The following is a 17,653-nucleotide window of genomic DNA, read 5'->3' as shown; positions in this document are numbered from 1 at the left end:
AATAAAAGGCCCCTCTAAAATGATGATGTATCAGTTTATACATTATCAAAAGTTTCGGGACGCTTATTCATGTTATTATATGAGAAGGTGACTCATATAATATTCACTGTTAGTGTATGTATATATGTACTATGTATGCATGATTGCTATTATTTTATACCATGAAGCATTATGTCTCTACCTTAGCCCTACACATACAAAAATCCCACATATTTCATTAATGAATGTGTAATTAATATTAATTAATTAATTAATTAAATTACTTGTGTACTTGTTCCTAATGTTCCCAAAAATCATAATATATATATATATATATATATATATATATATATATATATATATATATATTTATATTTTTTATATATAAAATGTATATATAATATATATATAAAAACATATATATATATATATATATATATATATATATATATATATATATATATATATATATATATATATTTTTTTTTTTTTTTTTACAAAAATGCAGACAAAATAAATAATATAATGTACTTTAATACATGTAATAAAAAAATTATATACCAATCTTTCTGATTGGTTGAGAAAAGTCACATGGTTCTGCTGCCTTATTTTAATGTGTACAATTTAAATTGTCCTATTTTGGGCTAGTTTTTAAACAACACAAACAACTGAAAACTGAATTTAATCCATTTTATTGGCTTCTTGTAGCCATTTGTCTCTTAAAAAAACACATTTACATCCAACCAAACACAACATATACAATATAAATTACAAACAACACGGAAATATATGATAATATTTGACTTTGTGTGTGTGTGTTTTTTTTTTTTTACAGTATTTAAATAAGAAAAGTGAACAACAACGTGACACAGATCATAAGACATTCCTTGTTTCACTATGCGTACAATTGAACAAAGTCAATATGACTTAAAATGTTGCTCCACATAAAAAATAGCGAAGAATACGACAGAAATCGCTGTTTTGGAAAAGATGTGAGATTGTTACAGGCATTGCCTTGGGCAGCTATGTAGCGGGACCTTGCATGACCAGGAAGAGCGCGAGAGAGAAAAGACGGTATGGATGTTGAACTAAAAAAGCTAATTGGAAGCAACAGGTAATATTTCCATCTCTGCTGAAGCCAGGTCGCCCTTACTACGGTTCGGAGCTGAATAACAAGATGATAGGGAGCCGACATCCATCTTAACAGCGTAAGCGTCTTCAAACAGTGTACAGTGACTTTCCAAAAGAACCATTTAATTTCATCATGCTCACAAATGACACCACTGGCCTTCTAAAAACAAAACACGTAATCTGCCCGCATTGCGCGTCTCATACCATGACGCTTGCAAAGAAAGGGAGTCATTTGGATTTGCTCTGACTTCTCAGGCTTCCTGATGAGTCTCCACTTGTTGGAAAATTCTTGGAGGCTTTTGGCGCCGTAGCAGACATGCCGGAGCTTGCTCTTTGAGGAAGGAGGAAGTGACGTCTTAAGCCTTTGCTCCTCTCTGTGGCAGGGAAGGAGAGTGCTCGTCCGGCTTCTATTCTGAGGGCCTTGGCGGAGGTAGGACCTCTTCACCAAAAGAATAAAGCGACATCTTTCCCCCACTCTTTGTCTTGACTAAGTCTACTGTGTGTGTCTCTTTAAGACTTTCTCTCCATCACAGCGGGGGCGATCATCATCATGCTGAACTTGAGAGGGTAGTAGCGGCCCCTCCAGGTCTTCCAGAAGATTCCCTGTTTTCTCTGATGCCTCTGTTTGGGCGGTGGGCTCTGGAAGAATTTCCCGTTAAGATTGGACTGACCGCAGTTACTGAACCACCAGCCACCTATGGGTGCAAAGGAGGGAAGCAGGTTAGGTGTGGATTGAGTGGAGCTCCTCTGGAGGAAGAACCTCCACGGAATGAGGTGCTCACCGGACAGATGTTTGGCGCAGTTGGTGTCTTTTTTTCGGTCGTTGTCTTGGTCTTGAGTGGAGAAAGGCAGGCCAGAAGTGGCGTCGGAACCCAAGGAGCTTTCCAAAGGACTGAAGGTGTCGGTCTCCTGAATGTGGAGGGAGTACTTGGTCTCCTCTCCGCCCAGTCGGAAGGGGAGGCGGATGGATGCCAAATCATTCCCCCAGTCGGATAGCTTGATTTTTAGGATGTAGCCGCCATCTTTGGTTATGGAATGGATCTTTTCCAGTCCCAACCAGAACTCTCCTAGGCGAGACAGGGAAAGGAGAAAGAGTCGGTCAGTTTAGCTTCAAACTATCAAGTAATTGCCTTTTTCCATGCAAGATGAGTTCAGCCTAATTTCTACGACATGCCTTGCTGCACTGCTGTGAATGTATATCCTAGCGGCCCCGCCTACCCCTAACAATGGAGCTCTCACTCCATTGTTCTATGGAACACTTTTGTTCTATAAGAAGTGTAGGTGTTGAACGCAAAGCACAGTAAACGTTCTTCCTGCTGCCTTTTTTAGAGGTGAGAGATGCGGCAAAATAGACAATATATGGATTCCGGCAAAATTAGCCAGTTTATTTTCATTTTCTATGTCATTAATTGATTTATTTATGATTTTTCGGAACAAGAAATATTAATCTTGTGAAAGCCCTTGTTCAAAAATCAAGAAAAAGGCTTGTTTGAGTTAATATTTACCATTCAGAGTGCCAAAGCCTTGCTTGTAGGCGTCCCATAGCTGGTCAAAATCCACAGAGCCATCCTGCCGTTTTTGGATCACCGTCCATCCGCCATCTAGACAGAAAAAAAGCCGCATATTAAATGAAATGTTTTTTTTAAACTACTGCTTCTCAATCTGCGGTACTGCTGGTGGTACAGTTACTCATCCCAAAGGAATCTTTCAATAAAAATAGCAATGATGTATATTGTAAGGTCTGGTGTGGTCCAAGCCACAGTAAGAATAAGTGATGAAAGTGCACTCACCAGCTGTCATCTCACAGAAGACGTTAAAAGGCTCGCTGTTGTGTGGCTGGATGGTGTACACCCCGCTGGTGATGTCGCCTCGCAGGAAGAGCTCATGGCAGTCTGATGGCATCTCTGTTGGAAGAAGCACGCAAAGAAAATTGAAGACAAAACAGGCAATTGCAGCATTTAATGCACTAGTCATATAAAGTGGGTCACTCACAAACTTTGTAAATAGCGCTTCTTATCGTTCCGATGGTGATATCAGGACGTGTGTTGCTGGAACATCATGTCTGAACTCTTTGCCCCAGCAATGGCAACCAATGCAGAGATTGTGTGAGAAATTCTCCCTGCTAGAAATATGACCTTTCTCCCAGTTCCCATGCAAGGCTTCCCCTATCAAATCACTTTACATTGCCAACCCTCCCCCTCCTCCTCTTCCTAACTCCCCCCCCCCCCCCCCTCCAACTCCCTCAGGTTGCCATGCCTTTCTCACGTGCACAGCAGCATGTCGCTGACGTAGGCGTGCATGGCTGCTGCATGGCCAGTGCGTGCTCGCCGCATGCAGCGTGAGTGACTGGAGGGGGGGGGGGGGGTGAATGGGGGGAGTGTTGTTGTGGTGGTTGTGTGGGGGTGATATTGGTGAAGCTGGAGCCAATTATAGCTGTAATGTGCCTAAAAAAGGAAGGCTAAGACTCACTTAGAAACCATTTAGCCAATGATGATGTCATCAAATGTTTTTTTTGTTATTAGAAATTTAAACAAAAAAAAGGAAAATACAAAACTATAAAAAAGCTATTTCCTGATTTTTTTTTTAAATTTACAAAACATTTGTAAAAATTAATAAATATTTGTGGAAAAATGCATTTACAATTACATTTTTAATTGGTAATTTAACAATTTTTATTCAATGTTTTGTCATTTAAAAAAAAAACATTTTTATTTTACGCCTCTTTATCAGAAAAGAGGCAGACCTGCCCATCACTGTTTTCCAAAGTCAAAGCTGATATGTCTGAATATCTTGTTTTGGCTAAAACACAAAGATAATACTTTCATGTATGATGAAGAAAATTAAAAAATATTCACATTTGAACTATTATACCTATTTGAATTAAAATAACATTGTTGATTAATTGGGTCATCGATTAATCATCAATTAATCCTTAATTAACTATTGCCATCCACACTATAAAAGCAGTTATTACACTAGTTTATGATAATAATCACTATTATTATTATTTTTAACTATATATAATATATGATTTCATAGTCTCGGCTATTTTGGTTTGTTTTTATTGTTCCAGTTGAAGCCCAATGACCTTTAACCCACAAGCATGAACCCTTGGCCAGTGGTGACCCTGTTCCGCCTCAGGTCCGGGGGTTCTCCTGAACTTTAACATACTTCTGAGTCATTTTAAAAATGGGAGCACTAAGAGGAGGTGGTGTTGTTTGCAGGGAGCGGGTGTGCAGAGGAGGAGGAGGAGGAGGAGGAGGAGGAGGGATGTCTGACTCCCTGACAGAACTGGGGCAAAGGTTACTCACTCTTGAGGGATGTACAGATGAATGGGAAGTGGGATGTTTCGCTTAAAGTGGAGAATGTGTGTACAAAGTTCACCGTCACATTTACAGGCGCGTGGAGAACAAAGTGTAATCTAGGAAAACAATAAGAAATGGGTGGGAGTATAATCGGATCTCCGGGTGTGATCCCAACTGAACATTGGTGAGACCAACGAACCTTTCCCTACTTGACACTTTGCCAAATAATCCTGTGTGCTTTTTGTCTTTGTTAGTGCTGATGTCATAACTCTTTGGTGATGCCTCGGCTACCTTTCACCTACTTCGTGAGTATATCTTCACTTTCTTATATTCACACAGCTTTTTTGCTGATGTATGTTACCACGGAGTATTAGGGCCACATTGATTTCAACAATAAAGTCGGAAATTTATGAAAAAAGAAGTAAGAATATCACCTTTGCCCCCTTTTCATAGCTGTCTCAGGTAATGCCTATTATGACAAGTCCATTAAAATATTTGGACATTTCCAGAGTGAAGTCGTAAATTTACGAGAAAAATCCCGTAATCTTGCAAGAATAAAGTTGTAAGGCTAGACATGCTAATCTGTGCTCAACTGCTCTGTTTTGCTGCCACGTTATAATTAAAAAAATAACTTTTTTCCCTGGAGTATTTATGACTTTATTCTTGTAAATTAGCAACGTTCTTTCTCATAAATTTACTATTTCCATCTTGAAAATGTATGACTTTATTCTTGGAAATCTGCAAACCTCTTTTTCCTGGAATATTCATGACTTTTTTTCTCGTAAATTTACAAACTTCTCTTTCCTGCAATATTTAGGGCTTTGTTTTCATAAATTTACAACTTTTTTTTCCTCACAAATTTAGGACTTTATTTCTCGTAAACTTACAACTTTATTCTTTTTTTCTTGCAAATGTATGACTTTATTTTTCGTAAATTTACAAGCATGAAGTTGTAACTTCTTTGTCTCGGAATATTTGTGGCTTTATTCGTGTAAGTGTAGAACTTTTTTTTCTCACAAATGTGTGAATTTAATTAATCATAAGTTTGTAAATTTATGATTAATTAAATTCATTTTTTTGTTGTAAATTTACTACTCTTTTCTCGCAAATTAATGATTTTATTATCGTAAATTTACAAACTTCTCTTTCCTGGAATATTTATGACTTTATTCTTATGAATGTACAAAGTTTTTTCTTGCTAATTTCTGACTTTATTTCTCATAAATTAACAACTTTGTTCTAGTAAATTTAATTAATTTAATTAATTTCTAATTTTTCTGGAATATTTATGATTTTATTCTCATAAATTTGCAAATAAAATATCTTGCAGATTTATGATTTGATTTCTCGTTAATTTTGGACTTTACTCTTGAAAATTTGCGACTTAAATTTTGTACATTTATGAACTTCTTTTTCCTGGAATATTTATGACCTTATTTTCCTAAATGTACAACTTTTTTTTCACAAATTTATGACTTTATTTCTTGTAAATTTACAACTTTATTTTCACAAATTTACGAACTTCTTTTTCCTGGAATAGTTATGACTTTATTCTACAAAATTTATTAAATTGACTTTTTTCTCGAAAATGTTTGACATTATTTCTCGTAAATTTACGGCCTTATTCTTGAAAATTGCCGACGTTAACCTCGAAATGTCAGGTTGTTATTTTAATACTCCTTATTTAATATTAGTACTTAGCTAAAACTGAACACACAAATAAAGTAGTTACTGAGGAACTAATGAAAAGCTAATGCGGATCTAATGAGTAGCGGTTAGGGGTTCGTTGCTCATGAACTACTGTCATTTTGTGTACGTTATCGCCATTGTTTTTCTTGTGGAGTACATCATCATCTGCCAAGTGTCTGGAGTCAAGCTGAGCAGCGAAGCGTGCGCCCCAAAATTGATTAGATTCCTTGATTGTAATTGCCTGTGATGTAAGCTTCTTTTCCAGCTTCACTAAACAGATGGCCAGCCACATTTGGCGGCAGATTTTGTGCACTTGACTTAAGGCGGATTTCGGACGCTCTTTGGCGTTACTTACCGACTGGTGAGTCGCGTTGCTCGGACACGCCACTCGAAGGAGTGTTCTGTGGGAACGACCTCTGCCTCGTCTGCTGGATCTGAAGACAAAAATGAAATGAATGATGAACGAATGAATGACGCTGTGCAGGGAAAAAAACAAAAACAAAACACGGGTTCGGACCTGACTTTGCAGGGTTCTAATGCGCACGTTCTGCTTGTCAAGCTTCTCCTGTTGGAGTCTGATACGTCCCATCAGATCATCGATGCGTCTGTTTTGAGCCTCCAGCATCATCTAATAGGAAACATACGCATACATTTAAAATGGTGGCCTTATAATAATGGCTGTACATTAACCCCCATTGACAATTTGCAGGCTCTCTCTAAGCGACCCACAAGTGGTTATGTAACTCCATTGAGAGCATTTTGCACAAAAGCCTCTGATCTCACACACACACACACACACATGCACACACACATTGCTTGTGAAGTTGCACCATAAAGTTAGAGTATGAAAAAACCAATTCATTTGGAAAAGTTAGTTCCACTTTGCAGCTGAGGCCTTTGTGTGCTGCCTTGTGTTTCCATGCACGTACCACACGTTCTCCCTAAGTGACAACCCTCTCAACCCCAACCCCCCATGGCACCACCTATTGCTTGTTCTCTGCGTGACTGCGTTTGAACCCACTGGAAGAACAGCACAGCTTGTTCACACATGAAATCGGCGTCCAGCCTTACCTGGATGTTGTGTGCGTCACTGGAGTTCTTGGCAGCATCTCCCGGAATCATGTTGTCCGCTTTCTCCTCCAGCCGGCTCACCCTCTCGCTCACAGCCCTCCTCTCCTGCTGCATCTCCTCCATCTTCTCCTGCAACTCGGCCGTGACATTGAGGAGCTGCCCCTCTCTGTCCTCCACTCCACCGGCTCGAGCCTTCAGGGCCTCCCCGTCCGCCTGCAGCCTCTGGCTCTCTTTGCCCAGCTCGCTGATGGTGCGGTTATACACCTTCAGCTTGGTGTAGATGTCCCTCATCTGGACTTTGGTTTTGTCCACGTGCTCCTTGAGCCCCTGGCCTAGCTGCAGGAGGCCGTGGGCGATGACATTGACATCATCCCAGGCTGCAAACTGTACACGCTTCTCCTTGGAGGCGCCGCCGGATGCCGAGCCCCCTTTCCCCTCGAATGGGAAGCCTGCAGCCATGAGGAGCACCAGGCACAGAGTCAGAGTTGCCAGCGTGGTCTTCATTGTAGATGCGGAAATCTGGGCTCTTGTTTGCAGTTTTTTTTTAGCTTGCTTGTATGTAAGAGCTGCAGCTCCTGGCTAGACGGTCCAAGCACAGCAGTTATATACTTCCACAGCCCTCAAGTCGAAGCTGGGAGCTCATCGCCATTGGCTCTCTCAGGAGAAGGGGGGGGGGGGGCGGGGGGGGGGGCGGGGGGGGGGCGCCCTCGCTCAGATTTCGCTCCCTCCTCCACCCCTCTGTTAACCATTCATGTCAGAGGCGGAGGGGGCTCGTGATATAACAAAGCCACTGTCTCCTTTGGAAGACGCTAACTGTAAATGTGTGATTCCTCCTCTAAGACAGGGATGGGCAAATTTGGGGGGGGGGGGGGGGGGAATTGAGAGTTTTTTCCACAGATAAAATTCATTCACACAAAGTTGCTGATCATTTATGAATAGCATTCAGCACCAGCAAATGTGTCGTTATGCTTCATTAACACTGTTTTTTTACCTAGCAGTGAGATGTCGCACTTTGTTGGACGGTCTTTGAATGCACCATAGTTACTTCAGTATTTAACTTTTCCTGCACATGTGATTGAATTCATGTTCTCATGTACTCTACATTATTGTTAAAGTTTAAAAAAAATGATGATTTTTGTTGAGTCAAATTCAAATGAAATGGCCATGTAGAGGCCAAAAACATGCTAGGTTAATTAGCCACTCCAAATTGTCCATAGGTATGAATGTGAGTGTGAATGGTTGTTTGTCTATATGTGCCCTGTGATTGGCTGGCCACCAGTCCAGGGTGGACCTCTCGCTCGAAGACAGCTGGAATTGGCTCCAGCACCCCCGACGACCCTCGTGAGGATAAGCGGTAGAAAATGAATGAATGAATGAATGAATGAATGAATGTGTATAGTGATGATAAAAGGCATTCTATTGAATTAACCCCCGGCTATAATAATATAATAATATAATTAGGGCATTTACATAAATTTGACTCAATTTTGGTTAATCCCACTTTACACCCATGGTGATGATGGTGACAATTTGAAGCTGGAACAGATGAATTCACTTGATGTTTTGTCCTTTTGAGAGAAAATCTGCTGAAATTATTGCAAGAGTCATGGAATGGATTTATTTGCCTTTTGGCTAGGGATGTCTGATCTGATACCGATATCATCCGATACTCATATTTGTAACATGACACATCTCCTGTGGTGGAATGAACACATATGTGTAGTATACAGCATTTTAAAAAAATGATCAGGAAAAAAAATCTGATACCGTTATCGACCGATATCACATTTTTATGCTAATATCTTTTATGCTAAATTGTGCTGAAATTGATGCAGGAGTTATGGAATGGATTTGCCTTTTGGCTAGGGATGTCCGATATTGTCCAATTGCCAATTTCCGATACTGATATCATACGATACCAATATCATTCGATACCGATATCTGTGGAATAAACATATGTGTTGTATACATCACTTTTTTAAAATGTCGGTTGTCATGATTGGGAAAAAAATCTGATTTTGTTATCAACCGATATCACATTTTTATGCTGATATCCCTACTTTTGACGGTTCATGGGCTTCCTCCACACTGAAGTAGCGTATATTATATACTATTATTATATTATTATTATTATATATACTATACTATTAAATAATATCAGTACCAGTGTTAGTAATTGAAATGAGTTCATCAGCATGAATTGATGATGGAAACTTGAAGAAAATGTAAATTCCCGTTTTGTATGTCAACACAATGAATGAAAATATGTTAGGTTGAAGTCCCAATGAAGCATGTACTTATAAAGCATCACAGGAGGTACATATGATGTTCCCACGTGCTGTAATGAAGTCCTGATGATACCTCCGAGTATATAAGGAACGTGTACATTCTTCATGATGGGTCTACTGAGAGCACTGTGAGAATTAGGGGAAAGTTCACAGCACAGAAACGGGCCACATTACAAGCTTTTTGTCCCCCCCCTCCCTTTTTACAACCTCTGCTGGGAGCTGTACGTGATGCTGGACCACACCACAAAGACAGAGCCTTTAACCCTCTCCTGTGCTCAACCCAGACTAAGTAGGTGAAAGGTAACTGCGGAGTGCTGACAGTGCTGCAGGGCAAACGTCGATGCCGAAGAATTACAGGCCCTCGCTTATGTGTCTGGAATGTGACAAACATGCTCTATGCTCACAAAAGGCTTGGCACCGTGTGGGGTTTTTTCCACTAGGGCAGCCAAAGAGTTCCTGGCAAAAATGATCCTCTTTTACAGGAAACATTTGTTCCTAATAAAGCTAATTTAAAAAAGCTCTTTTTTGCTTTGTTTTTCTAAACAAAGGCTGGGAAAAATTCAGATTTTCCAATTGTTGGATTACTTCAAAACATGACATCTGTATATAAATGATGGTCATGCTGAAGTATCTGAAGTATCACCTTATAAGAATAATACTAGACAGACACTTTATTAGTACCTAAAAATAGTGTAGTATTTGTTTACAAAACTATAGTATGTATACGTGAGCAAGGTTCATTCATTCATTCATTTTCTACCGCTTTTTCCTCACAAGGGTCGCGGGGGGTGCTGGAGCCTATCCCAGCTGTCTTGGGGCGTAAGGCGGGGTACACCCTGGACTGGTCGCCAGCCAATCACAGGGCACATATAGACAAACAACCATTCACACTCACATTCATACCTATGGACAATTTGGAGTGGCCAATTAACCTAGCATGTTTTTGGAATGTGGGAGGAAACCGGAGTACCCGGAGAAAACCCACGCATGCACGGGGAGAACATGCAAACTCCACACAGAGATGGCCGAGGGTGGAATTGAACCCTGGTCTCCTAGCTGTGAGGTCTGTGCGCTAACCCCTAGACCACCGTGCCGCCCGTGAGCAAGGTTACATATTACAATTATCTGTACCGATAGTTATCGGCCTGATATCATTTTTATATATAAAAATGCCATATCAGTTGATATCGGTATCGGATTTCTTCCTGATCATGAAAACCGATATTAAAAAAATGCTTTTCCACCACAGGAGATATGTCATGTTACACATATCGGTATTAGCTGATATCGGTATCGGAAACTGAGAGTTGGACATTTATTTTTAAATGGAATACTATAAATACTATACAATACTATGTAAATATATAAGTAGGGCATAAAAAACTTTTTTAAGAGCTTCTGAATACAGTTTTTAATATTATTAGAGCCCTCTTGAGATAAACTAACAACCCTATAATCACCTTTACGCTCCTATTACCAAATATAGTAAACATAATAAGACAAAATAAGCCTTTTAAGACATGTTGGGGGTTCAGAGTTGTTACTTAGCGTGGGTTTCGGGACAAAAGTAGATATTATTACAAATGATTGTGGCTTTTGTGAGATGTTTCAAACCTGTTATTCCAACAATCATCAATCTGGTGTGTGTGTGTGTATCTCACCGAACATTACAGTAATGTTGTAGTGACTAGTGTAGAATTGTACATACTAGGGGTGCTCCGAACGATCGGTATCGGCCACCGATTGGTATCGGCCACCGATCGGTATCGGCCATCGATCGGTATCGGCCGCCGATCGGGATCGGCCACCGATCGGCATCGGCCGCCGATCGGTATCGGCCACCGATCATCGGTATCGGCCACCAATCAGTAATGTTATAGTGACTAGTGTAGAATAGTACATACTAAGGGTGCTCCGAACGATCGGTATCTGCCACCAATCGGTATCAGCCACCGATCGTCGGTATCGGCCACCGATCATCGGTATCGGCCACCGATCATCGGTATCGGCCACCGATCAGTATCGGCCACCGATCGGTATCGGCTGATTTCACTCTTGGATTATTGGGATCGGCAGCATAAAATCCCAATTGGAACATCCCTCTGTAGCATTCACAGCGTATTTTATTCATTTAGCCACTTTTGTGCTTGAATATGATTAATGCTAATAATAAGCCATATTCAACCTTGAAACTTTAATTATTAGTTAATATATTTTGGAAAAACCTTGATAGAGTGAAGCAAAGTGGCAAAAGTGGCAACTTTCTTTGGCCCCGTGGCGGGTTATTTAGCAGTCACACTGAATAAAATAATGCAGTATGGTGCTTTGTTAGGGGACTCGATTCCATGGAATGATACAGTAGAGGCCAAACAGACAAGTTTGGATTGGCTGGACAGGATACGGATTTCCTAATGGTCTTTAACAACAGGACAACTTTTATTTTTATTCAATGTTTATGCTCTGATTGCCCATATTCATATATGAAAATAGATAATACAACATGTATGTTGTCTTTTTTGGAATTGTTTACGTATTGTATCATTTTTGTAACATTTTTCTTTGTTTTGACTTAGAATTGTCGTATTATTCTGATATATTATCTATTCAATGAACACTGCAAGCTTGTATCACGTGTAGACTAGGTGGAGACTGCCTACAATCCATACGTCCAACTTACTGATCCGTGGCGACGCTGCACCTCAGCACAGCTGCTTATTCAATTTCCCAAAATGGCCGCTCCCATCTCCACCGGCATGCTGACCTTTTACCCAGATTCCGAGCACAGAACATCTGTAAATCCCCCCCCCCCCCCCCCCCCCCCCCCCCAACTTCTTAGTCATGTTCCAGGCAATGGAAATAATTCCTATTTAACTTCAATAGTCTCAATTAAATATGTTATAATAAATCTGTTTTTGTATTTTTTTCATTTATACCAATTTATTGCATAATTGTTACAAAATAGAGATGAATTGCCAAATGTTTTTTTTCCTCAGGGCCTGAACACATCTTCGTAATACGTGTTGAAACACATTCTGTTATTGACAGCAACTCTCACGCAAACACACTTCATTCACTTCTGCTCAATCAGCTGATTTCAGGTCGCAGTGATCAATCAGTCTTTATTTCAGTAAACGTTACATCCCACTACTTCACTGGTATCGGCTGAGCGTCAATTCAAGTCATATTTTCTTGCATTTGGGTGCTCGGAAAGTGCCATCATATTCCATTCAACCAGTTAGCCTTGTATTATAGGAGTCACCATGCATGTATTGTATAACAATTGTAATAGGAGGTACGGAATAAAGATGAATGCTCACAATTACGAGTGTGCCTGAAAACCTCACGGCGCAAGGAGTACAGAGCAGAAAGGATATCAGTGTTGAATGGTCAATGCCCATAAACGAGGCATGTATTTGGGACTCTACTTGATCACAATTGTTACATTTTTCCCAAAATTCACATGCAGGCTTAAACCTAAACCGTAGCCATTGTGAGTGCATGGAAAATACATAGGAACTACTATAAAAATGAATTAACCTAATAATTGTGTTCAATATTTGAATGAATGGGGTGGCACGGTGGTCGAGTGGTTAGCGTGTGAGATTTCTCCCGGTACTCCGGTTTCCTCCCACATTCCAAAAACATGCTAGGTTAATTGGCCACTCCAAATTGTCCATAGGTATGAATGTGAGTGTGAATGGTTGTTTGTCTATATGTGCCCTGGGATTGGCTGGCCACCAGTCCAGGGTGTACCCCGCCTCTTACCCCAAGACAGCTGGGATAGGCTCCAGCACCTCCAGCGACCCTCGTGAGGAAAGAGCGGTAGAAAATGAATGAATGAATGATTTGAATGAATGAAAATAAATGGTGAGGATCAAATGTCAGAACTGATGTAGACTTAAATGTTCCTTTGCTCTAATGTGATGCCGTGAATGAATACTTTAGGAACTGTGGGAAATTAGATTCCGTGCTACTTTGACCAGCTTCACAGATTTTATTAACACTGTATTATTTGCACCAGTTTTCCCTCAGATGTCACCAGGTCTTCCATAAAAGAGGTGAGTGATGGGTGCTGCTGCTACAGCCCACTATCGCCCCCCAGTGGTGTCAAACATACACAAGTCAGAGTTCCCTTTTGTTCCTGTTTCATGGCCTTCATACTGACAAGAGTTAGCATGTTGTGTTATATTGTTATTGTTTTACAAAAGGAACACATAGCAATATAAAGTCATGTTGTCGCACATGTCTGATGGTTAGGACAACGTACTTTTGGAATCATAATTGAATCATAACAATAATAACTAGAAAATTCCCGCGTAAATTTTGATGGACTGGCCACCTGTGCTGTGAACCTCGGGCCCGGTGTGCCAACGGCTACCGCGGTAGCACCTAGCAAGAAAGCCTCAAGTACGGAAAAGGTTGATGCAGTCCCATAGTGCCCCCACATCATGCCAAGTGTGTATTTGCCTTTAAACTTGAGTAAATTTGCTAAAATGCTAACATGCTAACGGCTATCGTGCTAACACGTGGCAAAACAGCCTCAGGTCCCGAAAAGTTTGGGGCAGTCCTACAGTGTCCCCACATCATGCCAAGTGTGTGTTATGCCTTTAAACTTGAGTAAATTAGCTAAAATGCTAACATGCTAACGGCTATCGTGCTAACACGTGGCAAAACAGCCTCAGGTCCCGAAAAGTTTGGGGCAGTCCTACAGTGTCCCCACATCATGCCAAGTGTGTGTTATGCCTGTGAACTGGGAGCAGCCACAAATAAATCAAGGTATGGGAAGCTAGCATGTCTTTGTCATGACACTGGCTTGAAGTCCTGGAAGATCTTCTTCATGCTCCTCTCTGGACGGATGTGGAAAAGTACAGAATGTACAATCTTGAAATATATATACACACTTGTACTGACCTCAGCAGCTGTATGTGGTGCATGAAATAGAAGATGTGTGAGCAGAACTTGGTGTTCAAACAATGACTGAGCTTGAGTACGCATCGATGGAAGCAAACTCTGTGACTATGTACATTATGAGAAACGCCAAATGCCTTGCTAAATGGGGCTTCTTGAAATAACCAATGCATATTTCTAATATCTTGGGATTGGCTCCAGCGGAGCAGCTGTGGGTGATGAAGGAACTCTCCAGAAGACATTTTGTACTTTTCTCTGACCTAAAGTCTCATGGACTCCGAGTTCACAAGGGGTGCAGCTTTGTGCCCCTTGTGGTTCCAGAACACGACCCCTTTAGTCCCTGCTGTGGTTTAGGCTTCATTCCATGAACTAATTGGCCTCCTTTGGAGCTTCCAAGCCAGCATGATGTGTTTACTGACGGGTAAGAAGGCCAACGGAAAAATATAGTCCTCATAATGATGCTTCTCATAGGCTTCTCATGCTCATGGAAGAATATGATGTGGAAAAACTTTTGTTTAGCTTTATGCACCCTTAGATCTGGAATACTGATTAGCGTTGCATGCTGAGCAGTTCTGAGATTTTGGTTCCTTTGGAGAAAAAAGTTGGAATTTTACTATAATATTTGTTGAAATATTAAGGAAAAATGACATTATTTGTTAAAAGTGTTAATATTATGTGAAAGAAACTCAGTCACTAGAGATGGAACATGGAACATTAGGTAGGTAGGAGAAAAATAAAAATAAAAATAAAAATAAAAATAAAAATAAAAATAAAAATAAAAATAAAAATAAAAATAAAAATAAAAATAAAAATAAAAATAAAAATAAAAATAAAAATAAAAATAAAAAAACCTAGCATGTTTTTGGAATGTGGGAGGAAACCGGAGTACCCGGAGAACATGCAAGGGGAGAACATGCAAACTCCACACAGAGGAGGGCATCTAACCTGTGTCTCCTAGCTCTTCTAGCCTTTGACCCAACGGTCAGTGCTCTCATGTCCCATTCCATGACGTTTTTGCGGGTCTATGAAAAGGAAAACTACGTCTTTGGTATTGAATGAATTAAAGGGATCCTAAGAGGCCCAATTTTTATGATGCCTTCCTGAGGAAACATCTATAGATGTCTATATAAAGGGCTGACTATATATAGTCAGCCCTTTAGTAGTGATGAGCAGATGGATACTGAAACATCAATAATTCCCAAACCAGCTGTAAAATTGATTCTGAAATCCAAATATTGATACTTTTGATACTTCAGTCATTTGAGGTCAGGTTTCTCTGAAAAGTTTGTTGCAATGATCGCCAACGTAGCCATGTGTGAATTGTGAATAAAGTTATTGATTGTTACTGTTGTAAAATGTCAAATGAAATCATTTAGTCAAATTCCGTTCAAGTTTGATCAGCTGGGGTCATCACCCCAAGACCATCTTTCCCTTGAATGAAGGTCGTGACAGTCCATTATTGACAGTAGCGTGAGCTGCACATCGTGGTTTTTTTATTAGCAACCACAATCCGATGATCCGTATTGTCCTCGCCCGTTTTCACTTCCCGGATGTGGATGTTGATTCGGCTAAGATGTGCGCCCGCACGCGGATCAGCACCTGACAGTGCAGGAACACGTGCTGGGTTAAAGTTGACTCCATTTTGTTTTCACGCTGCTTCTTCTCCAATCAGCATCCAAGCCGGTGACCCTGTGTCACTTCTCCAGTCCGCCTGTCTGTGTTTGCACCTGCTGTTGTTGTGCTCCGTGGCAATTGTGCTAAAAGACATTTGGCATGTCTTCTGTATGCATGACGGGGGGGGGGGGGGGGGGGGGGGGGGGGGGGGGGGCGTTTGGGCCTTTAAAAAAAATACAAAATAAATAAATCTTGTTTTTGCAACTTTTGCACGATGAAGTTTGCTCTTTGGCTTACATAAAAGTGTTTCGTTTAGGAAAACACATCTTCCTTTTTATATTGATTTTGCTCATGTGAGCATGTTTGTTCATTTTGGGTTTGATGTAGCTTTCGTACGTTTCCAGAGAGGTAGTGAATCAAAGCCTTGTGCTTTTCCAAACAGGAAGATAAACATACCTGACATGCTTTAGAGATGCTTTGAGCTCTTAAAGCCAACTTTCGGTATACTTGACCCGCTTGAAAAGAGATGAAACGTCGGGGAAAAGGAGGCCGAGAAAGCAGATGTTGCAAGAGTGAGTGGCGTCCAACGTCCTCCAGTAACCTCGGAGTTAAGCGTGTATGAACGGCAACCTATGGGGCCCCCGTTTGGAAAGTTCAGAGTTGTGACCCAGGTTGAATCCCAGTTTGGAGCGTGCAAATCAGAGGCCTCTCTTTTTCCCTCCGGAGACTCCAAGGCTTCCCTGCTGTGCATCCTGTTAGCCAGCATGGGAGAGACGAAGCCTGTCGTCTCATGCCAAGTTCCCCTCCGTTCCATCAAGCTCTTAAAAGCCACACGTGGAGATCACCTCCACTTAATCCCACCCTCGGCCATCTCTGTGTGGAGTTTGCATGTTCTCCCCGTGCATGCGTGGGTTTTCTCCGGGTACTCCGGTTTCCTCCCACATTCCAAAAACATGCTAGGTTAATTAGCCACTCCAAATTGTCCATAGGTATGAATGTGAGTGTGAATGGTTGTTTGTCTATATGTGCCCTGGGATTGGCTGGCCACCAGTCCAGGGTGGACCCCGCCTCTCGCCCGAAGACAGCTGGGATAGGCTCCAGCATACGTATGTGTCTATCGTGAGGATAGAAAATGGATGGTTGGATTTCAAGTTTATTCTTGTGAAATTACAATATTTTTTTCTTGTTCTTTTCTCCAGATAATTTTTATTTTATTTATATTTTTTGTTTTATAATTTTTTATAAAATTATTCTTTATTCTTATAAAATGACTGCAGTTTTCTCTATTTCGTCTCTTGTTAATTTTTTTGTTTTGCAACTATTTCAACTTTCTTCTTGTATTTTTTTCCTCATAATTACATAATCCTGAATTTATATCCATTATATATATTAATAATAATAATAATTATTATTATCATTATTATTATTATTATGACCAGTCCAGGGTGTACCCCGCCTCTCACCGAAGACAGCTGGGATAGGCTCCAGCATACGTACCACGATAGACCGTGAGGATAGAAAATGGATGGTAGGATTTCAAGTTTATTCTTGTGAAATGGCAACATTTTTTTTCTTGTTAGGGTATGAGTTCTTTTCTCCAGATATTTTTTATTTTATTTTATTTTTTGTTTTATAATTTTTCATAATATTATTCTTTATTCTTATAAA

At 40.4% G+C, this 17,653-nt stretch overlaps 1 protein-coding gene and 1 long non-coding RNA gene across 3 annotated transcripts; one reads left to right on the top strand and one right to left on the bottom strand.

Annotated features, from left to right (window-relative positions):
- Positions 1-655: 655 nt before the first annotated feature.
- On the bottom strand, positions 656-7,777 carry angptl4 (angiopoietin-like 4). 2 transcript variants are annotated; one of them, XM_058068637.1, is made up of 7 exons: positions 7,176-7,769; positions 6,622-6,732; positions 6,460-6,538; positions 2,901-3,014; positions 2,616-2,711; positions 1,893-2,177; positions 656-1,805 (listed from the first exon to the last, which is right to left on the bottom strand). In XM_058068637.1, exons 1-7 carry the CDS (start codon positions 7,677-7,679, stop codon positions 1,621-1,623), a joined length of 1,374 nt encoding a protein of 457 aa, XP_057924620.1. In that variant the 5' UTR covers positions 7,680-7,769; the 3' UTR covers positions 656-1,620. The 2 variants fall into 2 exon arrangements, with proteins under 2 accessions (XP_057924620.1, XP_057924619.1); XM_058068636.1 differs by having other exon boundaries at positions 656-2,177; positions 7,176-7,777.
- On the top strand, positions 952-5,640 carry LOC131126281 (uncharacterized). Its single transcript, XR_009129126.1, has 3 exons — positions 952-1,187; positions 1,366-1,540; positions 1,626-5,640. It is a non-coding gene; the product is annotated as an uncharacterized LOC131126281 (long non-coding RNA).
- Positions 7,778-17,653: the final 9,876 nt, after the last annotated feature.

This window comes from Doryrhamphus excisus, chromosome 3 (genome assembly GCF_030265055.1).
Source record: "Doryrhamphus excisus isolate RoL2022-K1 chromosome 3, RoL_Dexc_1.0, whole genome shotgun sequence".
Lineage (NCBI taxonomy): Eukaryota > Metazoa > Chordata > Actinopteri > Syngnathiformes > Syngnathidae > Doryrhamphus > Doryrhamphus excisus.
Note: the sequence above shows the minus strand (reverse complement) of the source record. Positions and strands in the feature narration are given on the sequence as shown.

Excerpts from the sequence above, each read along its gene's own strand:
- angptl4 (XM_058068636.1), bottom strand. The coding sequence starts at position 7,679 with ATGAAGACCACGCTGGCAACTCTGACTCTGTGCCTGGTGCTCCTCATG. Across the intron at positions 2,712-2,900 it reads CTTCTGTGAGATGACAGCTG|ATGGCGGATGGACGGTGATC; the intron begins GTGAGTGCACTT and ends TTTTCTGTCTAG. Across the intron at positions 2,178-2,615 it reads AGGCTTTGGCACTCTGAATG|GAGAGTTCTGGTTGGGACTG; the intron begins GTAAATATTAAC and ends TGTCTCGCCTAG.